The following is a 17,473-nucleotide window of genomic DNA, read 5'->3' on the forward strand; positions in this document are numbered from 1 at the left end:
ACTTTACTCATTTCTAAGGTCACCTAGGAGATTTTTTCTATTTAATCTTTGAATTTAGTAGTTCATTGATAAATTATACTCATTCTTCAATTTAGTCCATTTATTATGGCTGTTTACAATTTCAACCATTATATTTTCATACTAATATTTTCCATTTGGTTCACTTCTTTTCTCATTTATAAATATTTCCTCCTTGTTCTTAGGTAGATACTATCTTCATTTCCTTCTATTCTTAGGACTTTGTTTCTATGAAAAGTTCAATCTAGATAAAGAATATTGCCCTGTGCCTAATTGGAGTAAATTTTCTCTTCATTTTTGGTATTAGGACAATCAACAGTCTTTGCTTGACCTCAATGGAACTTTTGTCTGAAAATATGCATGATTGTATCAAAATGCTCATTAATTTATATTCTTTCAACAGATAGATTTCTTCTGTTCAACAGAAGAAAATTTCTACTTTTTTTTTCCTAAAAATTGGCACCTGGGCTAACAACTGTTGCCAATCTTCCTTTTTTTTTTTTTTTTTCCTGCTTTATCTCCCCAACCCCCCCTGTACATAGTTGTATATCTTAGTTGCAGGTCCTTCTAGTTGTGGGATGTGGGATGCTGCCTCAACGTGGCCTGACCAGCGGTGCCATGTCTGCGCCCAGGATCCGAACCCTGGGCCGCTGCAGTGGAGCGCGTGAACTTAACCACTCGGCCATGGAGCCGGCCCCAGAAATATTTCTTATATCAGAGGATAATCATGCTATTATCATTATTGGCTTGTGTGTAATGTTTTCTTTGATGATGATGTTTTCTTTATTCGTATAATTTATTATAATCCTGTGCAGTATGTATAATAAGGTAAGAGTATAGTTTTCTTAATTGTATTACTGAACGATCTTAAAGAATTTCCTTACTCTGAAAATATCTTTAAATTTTTTAAGATTTTTTATTGTTATGGGTTTTCAACAGATTTTGGGAGCTATGATGTGTGTGTGTATATCAATAAAATGTATATTGTGTTAGAAAACTTAATTTGTTATTCATTTTGTAATTTAATAGATATTTACTATATATTTACTATATTTGTTTTACTATATTTACTATAGATAAATACTAGATGCTAGGGATGAAAAGATAACAAAATTTTTAAAACCTAGATTCATTTACTTTTCTAGGGCATCCTTTTGCAATTCATTTGAGGTTGCAGTGAAAGCATCCGGCAGTGTAAGAGAGTAAGAGGGCTAGCTCTGAGTAGATCTAGTGGAAGGAAAATTTGCAAATTAGTTTAATGAAGTTGGTTGGGTTTAGTCGCCAGAAATCTTTCTAAGTATGATCAAATCTGACTTAGGTCAAGAGAGACTCTATTTGAAAAGATTAAGAGGAGGAGGGTGATTGCAATGGGAGAATGTGCCGACCATAAGGTCTGCAAGTGTCTGGAAGAGGAGGCAGAAAAGGGCTGTTCTTTTATAAGAAGGAATAAACAGGGCTAGAAAGAATCCACTGTGGGAAGGTGAGATGAATGAGGGTGGTGCGATTACGGACAGTAGACCAGAGAATGTTTGACCCTGAGGTCAGTCTATTCTTAGGATAGGTTAGGAAGGAAGGGTTGAGTCTGCTAATCTGAGGGTGGATCAAAGTTCAGGAGCCTAGGGGAAGGAGAGAAGCTTAGCTAAAATTTGGTCAAGTCAGTGTAGCAAGTATCTTGTCCAGACAGGTCAGTGGTGAAAACAGTTCAGCTAATCATTTATGAAGCAAAGAATGGGCATTTGGAGGGTCTTTGTCTGGCCTTGTCTTGGGTAAACAAGGCCAGTGCCCTGAATCTTATCTAAGTTGTAGAGGAAGGGTGGTTCTTTGCAATAAGCCATTTCCAGAAGACAAAGGATTGGGGGATTTTTCTTAACCTTTGTTATTTTCCAGGATCACAGGGCTAGGGTAAAGTTCAACATTGTCAGGATGGTGATGAAGATAAAGAAATTTCTGAGGAGAAATGTTTTGGCAGCTATAGAGAAAGACTGATAGAAAGCCCACAGGAAGAGGGCCAGCAAATTTAAGATTACCCAGAGTCCCTCTAAAATAAAACATAGGAAGTGCATGATTATAGTGGCAGAGACAGAATGCCTTAGTAACTGGCCAAGCAGTATTGTGTGGGGGCAGGTGGAGTGGCGATAGCCAGCATTGTCTCTTTCAGTAGGGAAAGCATGATTTCCCGGTGTAAATATTTGGAGGCTCTGTTTTCAAGGATTAGATTTCCTGCCCATCAATTCCTTCCCAATGAAACCACTGATATTGTGAGATGCTCTGGATATCAAGTGAACAGACAGGAGAAATTTCTTCTGAGGGCTGTTTAAAAGCTGGTAAAAGGAATAATCGCTCGCTCTCTTTCTTAAACAAAACTCTCTAAAATGATTAAAATGGTAAGTCTGTGCATATTTACAATTACTGATTGTTAGAATTTAATGTAAGGATAAAAACTGTGCTTAACATAGAAAATACCATTCTAAAACAACTGACATTAAAGCAAGAGATTTAAATGAGAAAATCCTTTCATGTGAAATACCGTAATAAAAGGCAGAAAATTTGAAGCAAATAATTTTTATACTGTTGCTTTGTCTGTAGAGATCAACTGAATCTTAAAGCACTATGTATTTCACAAATTCTAGTCTTAAAATCCAGAAAGTTGGGGCTGGCCCGGTGGCACAGCAGTTAAGTTCGCACGTTCTGCTTCTCGGTGGCCCGGGGTTCGCCGGTTCGGATCCCAGGTGTGGACGTGGCACTGCTTGGCAAAAGCCATGTGGTAGGCATCCCACATCTGAAGTAGAAGAAGATGGGCACAGATGTTAGCTCAGGGCCAGTCTTCCTCAGCAAAAAGAGGAGGATTGGCAGCAATTAGCTCAGGGCTAATCTTCCTCAAAAAAAAAAAAAAAAAATCCAGAAAGTCTTGAGTCTGAGACTCTAATAACATTAATTGAGCAGTCAAGCTGTTTTATTCTAATCTTTCTAGTTTTACCAAAGATAATGTTACCTTAGTAACTGGATCCCAGAAGTTCTCGCTTATACTTAGTTAGGCTGTGGATATCAAAGTGTTTTGTGAAATGACCAAAATAGCAGGTCTAAAAAGACATAGTGCTTATGTGTACAATCAAAATAAAAAGGGAGATAGTGTACTGTTATGATAAAAAAAAATGGGGAAAATATTGAGTAGAACTTCAAAATCTAATGTTCAAAATGAAACTTAACCAAGGTACTTTTTAAGGTCTACATATAGGGGATTCATGTCTATTCTATTTTAAATAATGCTTGTTTCAATATATGGAATTTTATTTGTCTTTAAATATATTTCTCTTAGCATAATTTATTTTCTATGTGATGATCTCATTTTAGAGAAAGGTAGCTGATCTCCCATTAAGGACACAAGATAATGAAGACAACAAGGAGAGAAATAGTTAATTGATCTTTGGATGAAGTTTTAATGAAAAATCTCAGCATCTAATTATTGAAACAGAAGCCTGCCAATGTTTAGCTCAGAATCTTATAGACGCTAATGGAAATATATTGGGATACTCACCATGCGCATTGGAAGGAGATTGCTCAGACAGTTTGAGATTTCCAATACATCACCTTCTCTGGAGCTTTCCTCATTCTGGAGGTGCTGAGTCTTGGCGCCACCTCCAGGCTGGTTTATGAGAACAGCGGGTACATCTGCAGTACCCAGTGCCTGCACAGAATTTGGTGATATCCTGACATTGCCATGATTATTGCTCACATACTTATTGCACAATACTTAGACAGTTTACAGCTGTGGAAATGATTTTTGAATATACCTCATCCAAATCCTCTTACAGCAAAAAGTGTTATTGTCAGAATAAAATGGTTTAAATTTCATAGCTTTCAGAAAGAGTGGGCTGTATATGCCTGTTTTTCTTTCTGATTTATGGTAACCTTTATTTTGACCTCACTCTCGGCATTGGGGGAAATTTAGTCCATTTAATTTTGTTCCTCAGAGCTGGTATTTCTCAGCCCTTATATATTAAGGTTTTGTCACATGTAAACTATTCTTAGGAGTTGACCACATTATCAAGTGCCCAAAGTGCTCCCCTTAGACGTTCCTCACTCTCGGTGAAGGGTGTTACAGGAGTAGCCTGGATGAGAGCCTCTGTGAGGCTGGTGGATTGGCTCCCGAGGGCTGTTAGCAGTGTGGTTAGGAGCCCCCGGCCCGTAATCATGCACTTCACATGTGCTGACTTTCTACCTCAAATGTTCTTTCCTCCTCTTGCCCTTAGCCTTGTCCACTTGGGAAATGACTACATCTGCTCTGAAGCTTTCCCCTTGAATGAAACAATCATTGCGTGCTCCATCCTTTCATTTTCAGAGGTATCCACGTCTTTGTAGGTCTCGTCCCTATCGGCAGAGCCCCGTACCCGTTCTCCCCTGCCTCTCAAAGCTGCTAAGTTCTTTGAAAGCAGGGACCATACTTATTTTTGCTTCTCCACTTCCAAAATGTGTCTGTGGAAGGAGCAAAGGATTTTTCATGAGTGTTATGAGATATGCGTCCATATTGCAAAAAAGGGAAAATAATAATAAGCAGTTGTATCCCTAGTCAGGAAATTTCAGAAAACACTAATGTTGCTATTTATGAGCAAATTATAGATGTATATTCTCTTTAACATATATCATGTGGCTTCCCCTCCTGGTAATGTGAAATGTTTCAGTTTGTGTACTGATTAGTTTTCTTGGCTACATTTAGATAGTATTGATCTACGAAAGCAAAGACTTTTGCAAATTACAGTCATAAAATACAATGAAGGAGAATACTATCTTACAACTGGGAGATTTAAGCAGAGAACCTTTACAATAGACACTAATTAGATCAAGAAGAGTGTGAAACATGAGCTGAGTTCTCGGAGTAGGATTTTGAAAGCTTCAGTAACCATTGCAGCAGTGAAGTGCCAATAGTTGGCCACTATTTTAGAGTATTTAGCAACCTGGAGGAGTTAATGCGGGATCCAAACTTGTCTGGCGTTCTCTCATGATTAGCTTCCTGAATTACGCATTCAAAACAGCACACAGAAAGTTTGAAAGTGAAAAATGCATCTTATGTGCATTCACAGGAGAAGCCACTTTTGTTCTTTTTACTTCACCCAGTTTACCTTTCTAGAACTAAACCTAATGATTAGACTTCATTATTTTAGCATTATCTCTGATCTCTTGGTGAACAACTTGATTTTTAAGTGATTTATGACTTATATTAATGCGAACTATGTTTTAATCAATTTTCAGGTTTTTTTTTTTCTTTTAACCTTGAAAGAATTCCAGGAAAATTTGATTTTAAATGTACTCATAAGGATAAAAATGAAATTCAGAATCAGCTATCTTATAGATTTTAATATTCACACCTTGTATAGTTTTTTAGTCTTAAGAATATAATTTAATTTTTTTTAATAAGACCTTGGGCAAGAGGTTGCAAAGTAAGAAACTGCTGTTCATTAAAAAGCCACTCTAAACTTCTGAACTAGATTATAAATATCATTGGATTTTCTTTGGTAAATCAGTTTACAAACCTAGATATGCTAGGTTTATTTAAAAAAAAAGATTGTTTTCTCCAAACTTTTTTTAAAATTAGGTCTATAACAGGTTAAGTTTATAAAGTAAATTAATGCCAAATGGCCTCACAGTGTTTTGTCAATGTGGTTATTGATTTTTAAATAAAATTTGGCATTAACATAATTCATCTAATGACATCTACCTTTAATGCTTATAATATATTTTAAAATTTTTGTTTAGAGATTTAAAACTCCTCCTAGTTGGCTTTAAACTTGGGGTGATAATGTTTTCAACAAATTTTGAATACATTATGAATTTTTTTCTTGATCATATTTAAATATTCCATTTGTATTTTTGAACATAGTCAAAAGTGAGGGAAGAAAATTTTGTAATTCACAGGACATCAATTAGATTACTAAGAAGCGTCTTAGCTTAATAGTGGGGGGAAATTAAAGCTAGAAAAAAATGCTGCTTTAGCCCCACTTAACAAATCTTAAAATCAAGACCCAAAAGCCTCTATTGTCTGCAGCTTGAAATAGTCCGTATGCCAGAGTGGCGCATCTTGGGGCAGCCTACCCTGAACCCCATCAGTATGTAGCCAGTGAAACAATGTTTATGAAAAGTTTATCCAAAAGGAAAGATTTATGTTATACTATATATTGAGATAAAGTAGGTTTACATAGAACTTTTATTTCTTAACTTACTAACATATGAAACTGATTTCAATATATATCTTATCTCAACTATAAAGTGTGTTAAAAATTTATTATTAATACATTAAACAAGTATACAGTATAATGAATGCCAACCTAGCATCATGCACTGTATTCTACACATGGGCATAGTGAACAGAGCAGTAGTATCTGCTTATTTTCTAGTGTGGAAGTAAGATCAGTTTTGCAAAGAAGAGGAGTAGATTCCGTAGGATCAAATAAATAGGCTAAAGATTGGTGTTTGGAAAGTGAAATTATGTTTTTTTATTTATATTATGAGAACAGCTTATCTGATAGTTGTTGACATTTATATCTATGCAAAAAATATCCTTCTGGAGCCAGCCCTGATGGCCTAGCAGTTAAAGTTTGGTGTGCTCTGCTTTGGCGGCCTGGGTTCATTTCCCAGGTGCTGAACCACACCCCTTATCTGTCAGTAGTCATGCTGTGGTGGTGGCTCACAGAGAAGAATCAGAAGAACTTAGAACTATACAGCTTTGGGGTGAAAAAAGGAAGGAAAAAAAAGCAGACAGATTGGCAACAGATGTTACCTTAGGGTGAGTCTTCCCCTGCCAAAAAAAAAATAAAAATCCTTCTGGTGTTTTAGAGTCATAGAATTGTAGTATCCATTTTATACTCTACTTATTTATCCTGCTGAACTTTATATAATTATGCTACAGTTTTTTCTTCTCATCTTTATGTTCTCAAAGAGTTCTTATATTCTTACTTTGAAAGACACTATTACTTAATTTTATGAAATTGAAAACAATATGGTATTACACTCCTTCTTTGTGTTTCACAATCTGCTATTGTTGAAAATGTCTACCTGATAGTGATGAAATTTGGGTAGTGAAGAGGCATACTGAATTCGATCTGCTTACTAGTAGACTTGGTGGTCAGTTTGGTTAGTTTCTTTTCCCGGAGAAGTTGAATCTTACTTCTGGATACATCATGTTTCTTTTCTGCTAGTCGTTGTTGATCTTATTCCTCCAGGATATGATCAGTCAATAACCATATCTATTAGGTTCTAGGTGAAAAGTAACTTTTGGGAAGATAACGGTATATATTTTGTCCTTACTCTATTCCCTTGCATCTTGCAGAGTACCTGGCACTGGTGATCAATAAATAATTTCTGAATGAATGACTAAATTAATTGTAGAAAATAAAGTCATTTCAATCATTACTTCTATAATAATATCTTTCATATTATAGAAAACAAACTATATTATATTGTTAATACATGACATAATTACTTTGGTATTTTAATTCTTAAAATATGTTCTCTACCTATCGTATTAATGGCATATCATAAGAAGATGAATAAAATATGAGGTGAGAAGATGAATAAAGTATGAGGTGAAAAAGTGACATTATTGTGTCATTATCTAAGTCTATAAAGTAGTACCTAGTAATAATATTTTATAATTCAGTTAACTGTTTTATTCTTTAAGAGTAGAAATGCAGGGACAGAGATACCAGTAATTTCACTGCAATAATGACTTTATGATAAAGATTAATCTCACTGCTGTGTTTTCATTGCTTTGTAGATTTACAGAGAATGTTATGGACTGAATGTTTGTGTCCCCTCAAAGTTCTTATGTTGAAATCCTAACCCCCCAAAGTGGTATTTGGAGATGGGGCATTTTGGAGGTAATTAGGTTTAGAGGAGGTTATGGATGTGGGCACTCCTTCGTGGGATTAGTGTCCATATAAAAAGAAGAGACAAACGTGCCCCCTCTCTGCTAAGTGAGGACATGGCCAGAAGGTGGCTATTTACAAGCTAGGAAGAGGGCCCCCACTAGAATCTGACCATGCTAGCCCTCTGATCTCACACTTCTAGCCTCCAGAACTGTGAGTTATAAATGTCTGTTGTTAAGCCACCCTGTCTCTGGTATTTTGTTATGGCAGTCCAAGCAAATTAAGGCTGAAATTGATACTGAGAAGTAGGGTGCTGCTGTACCAAATACCTAAAAATGCAGAAGTGGCTTTGGGACTCGGTAATGGGGAGAAACTGGAAGAATTTTGAGGTGCCTGTTAAAAGAAGCTGAGATTGCTGTGAAGGTACTGCTAAAGGCAATTCTGGTGAGAGTTCAGAAAGGAAAGAGGAGAGATGGAGGGAAAGCTGCCATCTTCTTAGAGAATACAGGAATAATCATGAACAGACTGTTGGTAGATATGTGGATGGTAAAGGCCATTCTGATGAGGTCTCAGGTAGAAATGTAGAACATGTTATTGGACAATGGAGGAGAAGTGATTCTTGTTATAAAGTGGCAAAGAACTTGGCTGAATTGTATTTGTATTCTGGTGTTTTCTGGAGGGTAGAACTTGTGATCGATGAAACTGGATATTTAGCTGAGGAGATTCCTAAGCCAAGTTTTGAAGGAGTAATTTGGTTCCTTCTAAGTGATTGTAATAAAATGAGGAGGAAATGAATTGAAGGAGGAATTGTTAAGCAAAAAGAACACAGTACTTAAAGATTTGGAAAATTTTCAGCCTGTGCATATAGCAGAGAACACTAAGGAGGTGGCCAAATAACCCTTTGACAAGGAGATTAGTATGAGTGTGAACCACAGACCTAATCAGCTATGCTAGTGGAAACATTGCCAGTTTGAACTGAAGAGGACAGAGGCCGGATGAAATGAAGGAAAGCTGTTAGACTTCTCAGATTCCAGTGGAACAGGATCATAAAGCTATTTGGCTGCAAACACACACTTTTTTTATTAAAGACGAGGGATGAATGATCCCGAGGGTAATTCAGAGATCATTAGGGCTGCCTCCTTGTTTTCAAAGTGGGGTGCCATCACCTTGGTTTCAGTGGACCAGGCAGCCTCTGCCCAGAGTATCGTGGGGCACAGGGCCGCCTGGCAGAGCCCAGTGGGGAAGTACGACCCTCACTTGTCATAATCAAAAAGACTTCTGTTTATCTACTACTGTTGTTAATGATAACCCAAAACTTTATCACCCCTCTTACCAACAAACTCAAGGAAAAATATTAATCTTCTGTCTCCTTAAGTTTGCAGATAAATATAATTAATGATAGATGTGTAATAGGAAAAAGATAAGAAAATTAAGGAAGCTTTGGAGGAATTGCATTTGAGATATTGTTCTTATCGCTGTGCCACTGATAATATTGAGTATTTATGTTTATTCTTACTCAGCATCCTTTGGGACATTTCAGAATATTGTTTGTAAATAGTAAAAAGTTTAAAAAGACTTTGTGATTAAAATTCATTTGCATAAAAGAGATTGGTCAGTATTCTTTCACTTATGCTTTAATATTTTGTTGTTTTTATAGGATATAAAGTGTGATTGAACCAAACATTTATTTGGCTAATCCTCATCATGAACCGTGCTTTTAGCAGGAAGAAAGGTAAGTGTGCCATTTGAAGGACCTGGGAGTCAATTCAATATTACTGTGAAAATCAAGCAGAAATGTTAAGAAATCAGTTCTTCTTATTATCAAACCACCTGGCACAGGAATGAAGTTATAATAGAGCAACACAAATCTGCAAACATTGCTAATTAAGCTTATTTGATGTCGTCCTAATGAAAGAGTGAAGCTGTTTAATACGTGTAGTTCTGAATACGTGTTTCTGTGGTGTGAAAATGCAAAAAACGAAGGTCATCTGAAAATAGTCCTAACCTCACCTCATGTAGCCATATAATACGAAATTTCCTGGGCTGCATAAGGTTACCATAATTTAAATTCACTCGTGTGTATGTGTATGTGTGTGTGCTTCACTTTTTATTGAATAATATGTGAGGACTGATGATAGGGGAATTGATGGCAATGAGGCCAAAATAAGTTTGTTATTACTTTTAAGGCAGGAATTTAAAGTAAATATAAGTATAATATATCATAATTATCAGTATAGGAATGAAAGAAACATCTAGTTACACGTTATTTTTTTAAGGGACAGGAAAACATGGTATTTGACAAAATATTTCATGATACACTCATAGGAAAGATAGAAAAACTTGATAGTTTTATCTAGTCCCATGAAGTTAAAATAATGTAAACTTGTCTTTCTGGAAGGAATTCTCTAGTGGTGGGCACAGGGCTCTCTCCTGTTTAACATGTTGTCAGTGAATTGGGAGAGAATACTCAATACTGCTCAAGTTCATAGGTGATTGAAAAAAGAAAGAGATAACTGATGTGGTAGGATTACAGATAAGTGGGGGGAAATGACCAGTTAGGTCATATTCCACATTATAAACTTAATAAGATATTGTAAATTGCCAAAAAGAGGTCCAGAAAATCTAACACTTTTATTGTTATTTATATACTGTTATTATTTGGAAGATGTACCTTAAGTGCTGTGTAGGTAAAAAATGGCTGAAGAATAAAGTCAACAGTGTGATTATCAAAGGTTCCAATTAGTTTTCTAATGTATGAGTAAGGACCAGTCTTGAATCAGTGAATAGAATGTTCTCTTCTATTTTATGTAGTCAGGCACAGTGTGTTCTTTCTTTAAAGGATTAGTTGACAGATTGTAACATGCCTGGTTGAGAAAGGCTGGGATGACTTCAGGACTTTCAACCATGCAAAAGCAAGCATGGTGAAGACCCCTTGGTAGGGTAATGAGAGTGGTCTTTCAGTGTTTGAAGGGCTGTCATTTGGTCATGGGACTAAGTTTAATAAAGGACGAATAAGTGTAAATTGCAAAGTCACTGATTTCACGTAGGAAAAGAATTCCAACAAAGTTGTACAAAGATATAGTGGAGTTACTCAAGGTATTAACTTTTTGTTACTGAAGTGAGACACGTTCAAACATTCGGATGTGGTACAGAGAATTGATGTATTCAGTGGGGATTTAAGTAATATGAACGTTCAGGTACTTTTCAACCCTGGGAAGCTAGGAATTTATTATTTTACTTATTTTTTCTGAATAAAGGGAAGGCAAAATGACATTTATTGCAGTCTGTAGCTTGCTTCTGATTTAAAACAAATACCAAAAGTAAAATAATGTTTCTTTTTCATCCCTTTTACTAGTAAAAAAATATAGAAATAATTCTGTGGTATATAGAAGTATTTTTAAAAAAGTAATAAAAACCGTAGATCACAACTCGTCACTTTAATCACACTGTCTTATTTTTTTAAAAACACTCCTTGACCTCTTTTTTTATTTGCTTACAATTCCCTTTCCCCTGGTTTTAAAGCTGAAACTCCACATTTCTAATTTATTCTTTATTTGAAGAGGATTTGGAGTTTTTATTGAGAAATCACAAGGGTTGGATAGTAATACAAGTAACTAGCAATTTTATATGTGTCTCATTTGAGGATAGTGGGAGTACAGCCATGGGGAAAATTGGAGTGATTTAGAGAATCAAGAAGCAGAAGCATTTATTTCCTGCTTTGTTTCATTCTCTTTAAATTTCTTTTGATGTCTTTTGCTTTTCAAGTCTAATGATTAAGTATCTTTATCAGGAAATTTGTGATCAATATTTTTCTCTGATTTCAAGTTAGAACCTGCTACTGGAAGTTGTACCTTGAGTTCACCAATCACTTCATACTCCCTCAAGTTGTTAAAGCAAGAATTCTTAGCAACTCTGCTCCTAGTTTCAACCAGTGGCACTATTTGGTTAAATTTTAACTGAAGATGGAAAACTTGAATTTTCTGAGATAATTCATATATCCTGACAATCAGGAACTGTAGTTACTGTAATTATAGCCCTAGAGAATATATAATTCAAGTCATCTCTCCAATAACTAGCATCAACATACACTGTACTGTACTCTACACAAGGCAGGGTGGCCTTCCATCAGTAGAAGCTTCTCTCTTATTTCATAGATATCCGATTTACTTGGTTATCACACGCAACCTTACCAAATCATCCTGGGCCTCAGACAACTAAGGAAAAGAGACCATTATCTTAAACCTAAACATAATTTTTTTCTCTTTTTATTAGATCTCCCAGTTAGTAGTTTGTCTGGTATTCTTTGATTGAATTAGCCAGTTACTTCACTGATTGGTTTTGCAAATGCTCTAATGGTATTAGAGTTGCTCACGGATTCTAAAAAAGACTGAATATATTAGACTTACATCATCTTGGAGTATTTTGAAGAGCTCTGTAAAAATTAGTCTAACCTCTTAATCATAGATTCAATTTTAACAAATGTATTTGTTTTATAGCTTCTTTTCCTGTGTTAGCTTTCTCTTTGAATTTTTAAAATCCTGTATTCTATTTGTTACATCAAAATGAATCATTTAGTAAAACAAAAAACATAGCATGTGAATAAATGTGATTAAATAATCCACCTAATTATACATTATGTTCTTTAACTTATCAGTTGACATACTGAGGAGTAGATATAATCGTAGTGCATAGCACTTAAAATTCATATTTAAATATTATTTATCTTCTATGAAAATTTTATTCAAATGAATCCATTCATCCAACAACATTTAGTTTTAAATTTAATATACTCAAAGTAGGTGCTTTCACTATGTTTAGCTCTGGTGATACAAGAATGATGAAGTTACTGCGTCTTTCTTGTTGAGCTCTTAATCTAAATGCATTTTGAACCCCTAGGTTTATTGACTCAGGAGTCAGAGTGTTTGACACTGTCAAGTATTTTGACATTTCCTTTCACATGAATGTTCACTATTGAGTTAGTGATTATAGATTAATTTCAAGGAAGGGGACACATTTTAGAGTGTCTATGTTCCCATTTCTGTACCAATTCCATATATCTAATATCTTCTTTGGGCAAATAAAGTGACCAGGGACCATGATCTGTACTCATTCTTCAAGGTCAACCACATATATGAGTTAATATAAAGAGTTTTATTCCGCCATTTTTTTTCTTTTGAGGAAGTATAAGTTATGATGACAGTAAGGAGTCATTCTGGAAATCTTTCGGCTTTTATAACTATGCTACCTACGTTAGAGATACTTGATGAACAACCACCAAACCGTCAGCGCTTGATGTATGGATGTCGGTTTTTTTGTCATTATAGCAACTGCATCTTATCCACTAGTAATTTAACCCTGTAGTTATTTTAGTCTATCACCGGTAACAGCTGGATATACCTACCCTCTCTCTAGGTCACTGTAGTATGAGACTATAACAAAGGCAATATCATCAGTTTTCAAATAATGGTGGCTTACAGGAGAAAGTAATTATCTCTCTGCCTCAGGATTGGAATGAAACATTGTATTCAGACTTTAGTCAGGCTTTACATCCTCCGAAACAGTGTTGTATGTTTTGGAAAAGGAGATGTGAGAATTGAATTAAGGGGTAAAAAAGGAAATTGGATGTCTTTTTAGATTTCCTGAAGGCAGGTCTTTGGTGCTTTTATTGTTTTGGTATATAGTATTGTGATTTATTTCTTTTAATATACAAGGGCAAGACTATGTACCAAATCTAGGTACAAATTATTCTTGAATTAATCCTATCCCTATCCAGTAGTAATCATGAAGAGAAAGCTATAATTAAATTGAAAATCCATACAAGAAATAAAAGTTTTACATGTTAATGTCAATGTCAATATGTTAAAATTGCTTTTCGAAGCTTAGAATGTATTACTTCTCAAATATTTCATCCAAATACAGCTATCACATGTACACTTCGGTCGTCAAAAATAGCCCTAGTGTGCACCATAGGCCTGGATTTCATTGATCCTTCATGTTTCATCTTAGAAATTCTTGTGAATATTTCAGTGTAGCCTGTAAACATGTTTGACATAAATATAATGCATTATTCTTCAAATGGTATAGAATAATTGATGCTCCAAAAATATATGCCATTTTCTCTCTGTCTTCGCGTTTCCTCAGTTTGAGAACTTATTAATGATATCAAACTAATTTCTGTTAACCCCAGTTTTAAATATTCTGAATTGAATGTTGAAGATACTTTGTTAGTTTTCTTATATTTCATTTCAGTATGTACTTATTTAACATTTTTCATGGTAAAATGTTTCTTTGATTCTATTCTGTTTATAATATTGACTCTAAATTTTAAAATTCCTGTGAGGAATAGACACTCACAAAACTCCACTAAAGGAGATATAACATACTTGAAGATTGAGAAGGTTTGCTACAAACTAATGCAGTTTCAAAAAAACAGCCACATTTGATTTGTGTAAACATTAGTATTTTTTACCTTTTTCCTGCTTGTACATTCCATAAAATATTTTGGAAGATGTGTGGAATATCTAAATAAAGTTCAAAAATTGAATGAAAAATATATTTTCTATTTCTATCAATAATATACAATACAAATTAGTTTCCATATCTTCTATCAATCATTTTAGTTACTTTAATTTCTAATATTCTATTACACCAATCTAAGGAACGTTTCAAATTACTGCATTTAAGTTATTGATATCCAAAACTCCTGATAGTAGACTCTCAATCAATATTTCTCTAAATTTAGACTAAAAAATTATCCTAATATTATATTGATTTCTAAATGAACTTAGTAGATTGATTTATTTCAGCTTTAAATAAATGCAGTTGTTAGTTTAATGTTAAAATTTCCGTTTACTAAATCGTTAATTGTTAATGCTAAAAAATAATAATCACGATGAATAAAGAGCAGGTTACTTTTTATTGATCAGGGAATTAAGAAAAATAACCTGTAATTCATGAGAGTATACAATGAAAGGAGAAAGAGATCACACAATTAATCACATAATTGATGTAATTATTCATGGCCCAACTGATGGTATTGTTTTATATTCTTTAAAACTCAGGATCATTTTATTATTTGAAAACTTTTAAAAGGAAAAGCTAGGGACTTTTATACCAACGAAAGAATCCTGTAATCACTTTCCAGCTTCATCGTTCTTATATCTTACTAGTTATTCTTTCTCAATTTAACAAAAGGATCTCAGAATTAGAGATGCTTCCAGCCTTATCAGAGTCCTTACAGATGCTAATGAATGAATATGACACCTTTTGAACCTGTAATATAATTTAACACTGTGTATTCTTCATTGCAGACAAAACTTGGATGCATACGCCTGAAGCTTTATCAAAACATTACATTCCCTATAATGCAAAGGTAAAATGGTTCCTATGATATTATTGAATTTTATTTTGTTATAGTATTATTACTAAGTCATGGTTGATCTTAGAAAGATTGCTTATGTATTGGCATTTCCTAGTAGATGATCTCTGAAAAAATTTGCATAAATAAAATAATTTTATAGTGTACAGCATGGGAAGTTATTTTTCTGTCCAAATAAGTGATTTTTTTTTTTTTTTTTTACAAAAAGGAGTATCCTTGATAATTTCTGTTTAAGTCATGCATGAATTTTCTTCAAATGATTTTGGCTATTGTTAAAATTTTTTGCAGTACATGGCTTGTAGAAAATTAAAAAACTCAACAAATCCACTTCCTTTAAAACATTTTACTGTTGCATTATGCAGACAAATATAAAAGCTAACCTGGAAATAAGAGAAATGAGCTACAATTTTAATGAATGTAATGAGCATCAAAAAAGAGACAAACAAAACTTAAACTATTAAGAAAACACAGAAAAAAGCTCAAGCGTATATATTTTTGTGAACCCTTTGTTCAGTTTGCTGTATTCTAATAGAGAAATAGAAACAATCTGTACTCCATGTCGGCAGAAATTTGATTCATTGTTGTAAAACTGGGCAAATAAATGAATGCAATTTATAGAAAAGTCTTTAAAGAAAGGTATTATTTTATAATTAGCACCAAACCTGAAATAGATTTCGGAGAAATCTGAGTCTAAATTTAGAAGAGACAGAAATGAATTAAAGAGTTAAGTTTGGGAATACGAGAATGGGTGAGAAGTAAGCAACTGACCTTTGGGGACTGCACAGGGAAAACAGAAAGTGATAAAATTATTTTTAGAAGAGAACTTGAGGGTTTATGGATTACTAAACTATATACTGGGATATAATGAGATTAGGTCTGAGGAATTATTTCAGGAAAATGAAGAGAATATATTTATTGAACCAAAAGTCAATATGGTTTAATAGGGAACCTCTGGAAGGCCGCTCTGAGTCTAAACCAGCAGGAAGCAGCGTTGGCAGGCGGTCAGGACGTTCTCCCAGAGCCGGTGCTCAGCAGTGAGATTTGTACAGGGCAGCGACTATATGTTAATTCTTGTTGACTTCGCAGAAAAGAAAATGCTCCAAAATGCTTTCTGTGGAAAACTGATGTACTTGAAATCACTACAATGCTTATGAATTTTTCTGTAGATTTAGCATAAGGATTGATTGCCGCAATTTAGCGTGAAAAGTTTCATTCACTCAATGGGAAAAGTTGAGTTAATATCTCTCTCTTCCACAGATTGTCTTCATATTAGCTATTGAGGAACTATATAGAAAAAATTTAATCTAGAAAACCACTATTACATTAAAGTACATGCTCAGTTTTTGATAATATTATCACTCATAGTGGAATTATATCCTTTAAGTGAAACCACCACAGATTATTTTTATATATGATTGAAATGTCTCATTTTGAAAAACTGGTTTATAAAGGGTTGAAAGATTCTAATTAGAACTACCTTTAACTTTAGCTCTGTGGGTTGTGTCAGTGGAGATCGGCTTGTCTATGCGCAGAAGTTTCCTGGGCTCATTCACGGGTGCAGAAGAACTCTAAGACATCCCACACGAAGTAAAGGGCAGAGAGACATCTTCCAGACAGGGGTCAGTAAGACATGGAAGAGCAGGCTGTTTAGTCTATTCTAAGATGGCCTCTTGAGTGACAGTGTATGTCATGTGTACCAAATTATGTTAAAATTAATTGAAGAACATTATTTTTTTCTGGATTCCCTTTGTTGTGGAACGTTTTAAATTGAACATTAATAGTTATTTTTGAAAATTTTCTATATCTCTTATTAGAGTACATGACTACCTTAGCACAACAGAAAAAAATACAGTCTCTAGAATTAGATTGCCTTGGTTTCTGTCTTGACCCCTAACATTGCTAGCTATGTGTCTTTGGGCAAATTACTTAACCTTTCTGTGTGTATGGTTATTGATCTGGAAATAGGGATAGCAGTGATTTCTCATTAGAGTTGCTATGGACATAAGGGTATTAGATAAGTATTAGAAGAGTATCTGGAATAAAATAACTACTCAATAAAGGTTAGCAATCATTAATTTATCTTTGTATTTATCACAGGACTTACCAAAGTGCCTCATAGTAAGTGTTCAGTATATATGTATTTGATGAATTAATGCATAATAACCTTTCCAAGGCAATTACAAAATCGTTACATTTCATTGAGCCCAAGTATATGCCA

At 34.4% G+C, this 17,473-nt stretch overlaps 1 protein-coding gene across 15 annotated transcripts in view; it reads left to right on the forward strand.

Moving 5' to 3' along the window:
• Positions 1–17,473, forward strand: part of GULP1 (GULP PTB domain containing engulfment adaptor 1) — a 271,766-nt gene that overhangs the window by 145,506 nt on the left and 108,787 nt on the right. For all 15 annotated transcript variants that reach the window (XM_070581653.1, XM_070581655.1, XM_070581644.1 and 12 more), the window contains 2 exons: positions 9,535–9,609; positions 15,188–15,249. In XM_070581653.1, coding sequence (XP_070437754.1) covers positions 9,582–9,609; positions 15,188–15,249 — 90 coding nt within the window. In that variant the 5' untranslated portion in view covers positions 9,535–9,581. The remainder of the gene's footprint in view (positions 1–9,534; positions 9,610–15,187; positions 15,250–17,473) is intronic.

This window comes from Equus przewalskii, chromosome 17 (assembly GCF_037783145.1).
Source record: "Equus przewalskii isolate Varuska chromosome 17, EquPr2, whole genome shotgun sequence".
NCBI classification, from domain to species: domain Eukaryota; kingdom Metazoa; phylum Chordata; class Mammalia; order Perissodactyla; family Equidae; genus Equus; species Equus przewalskii.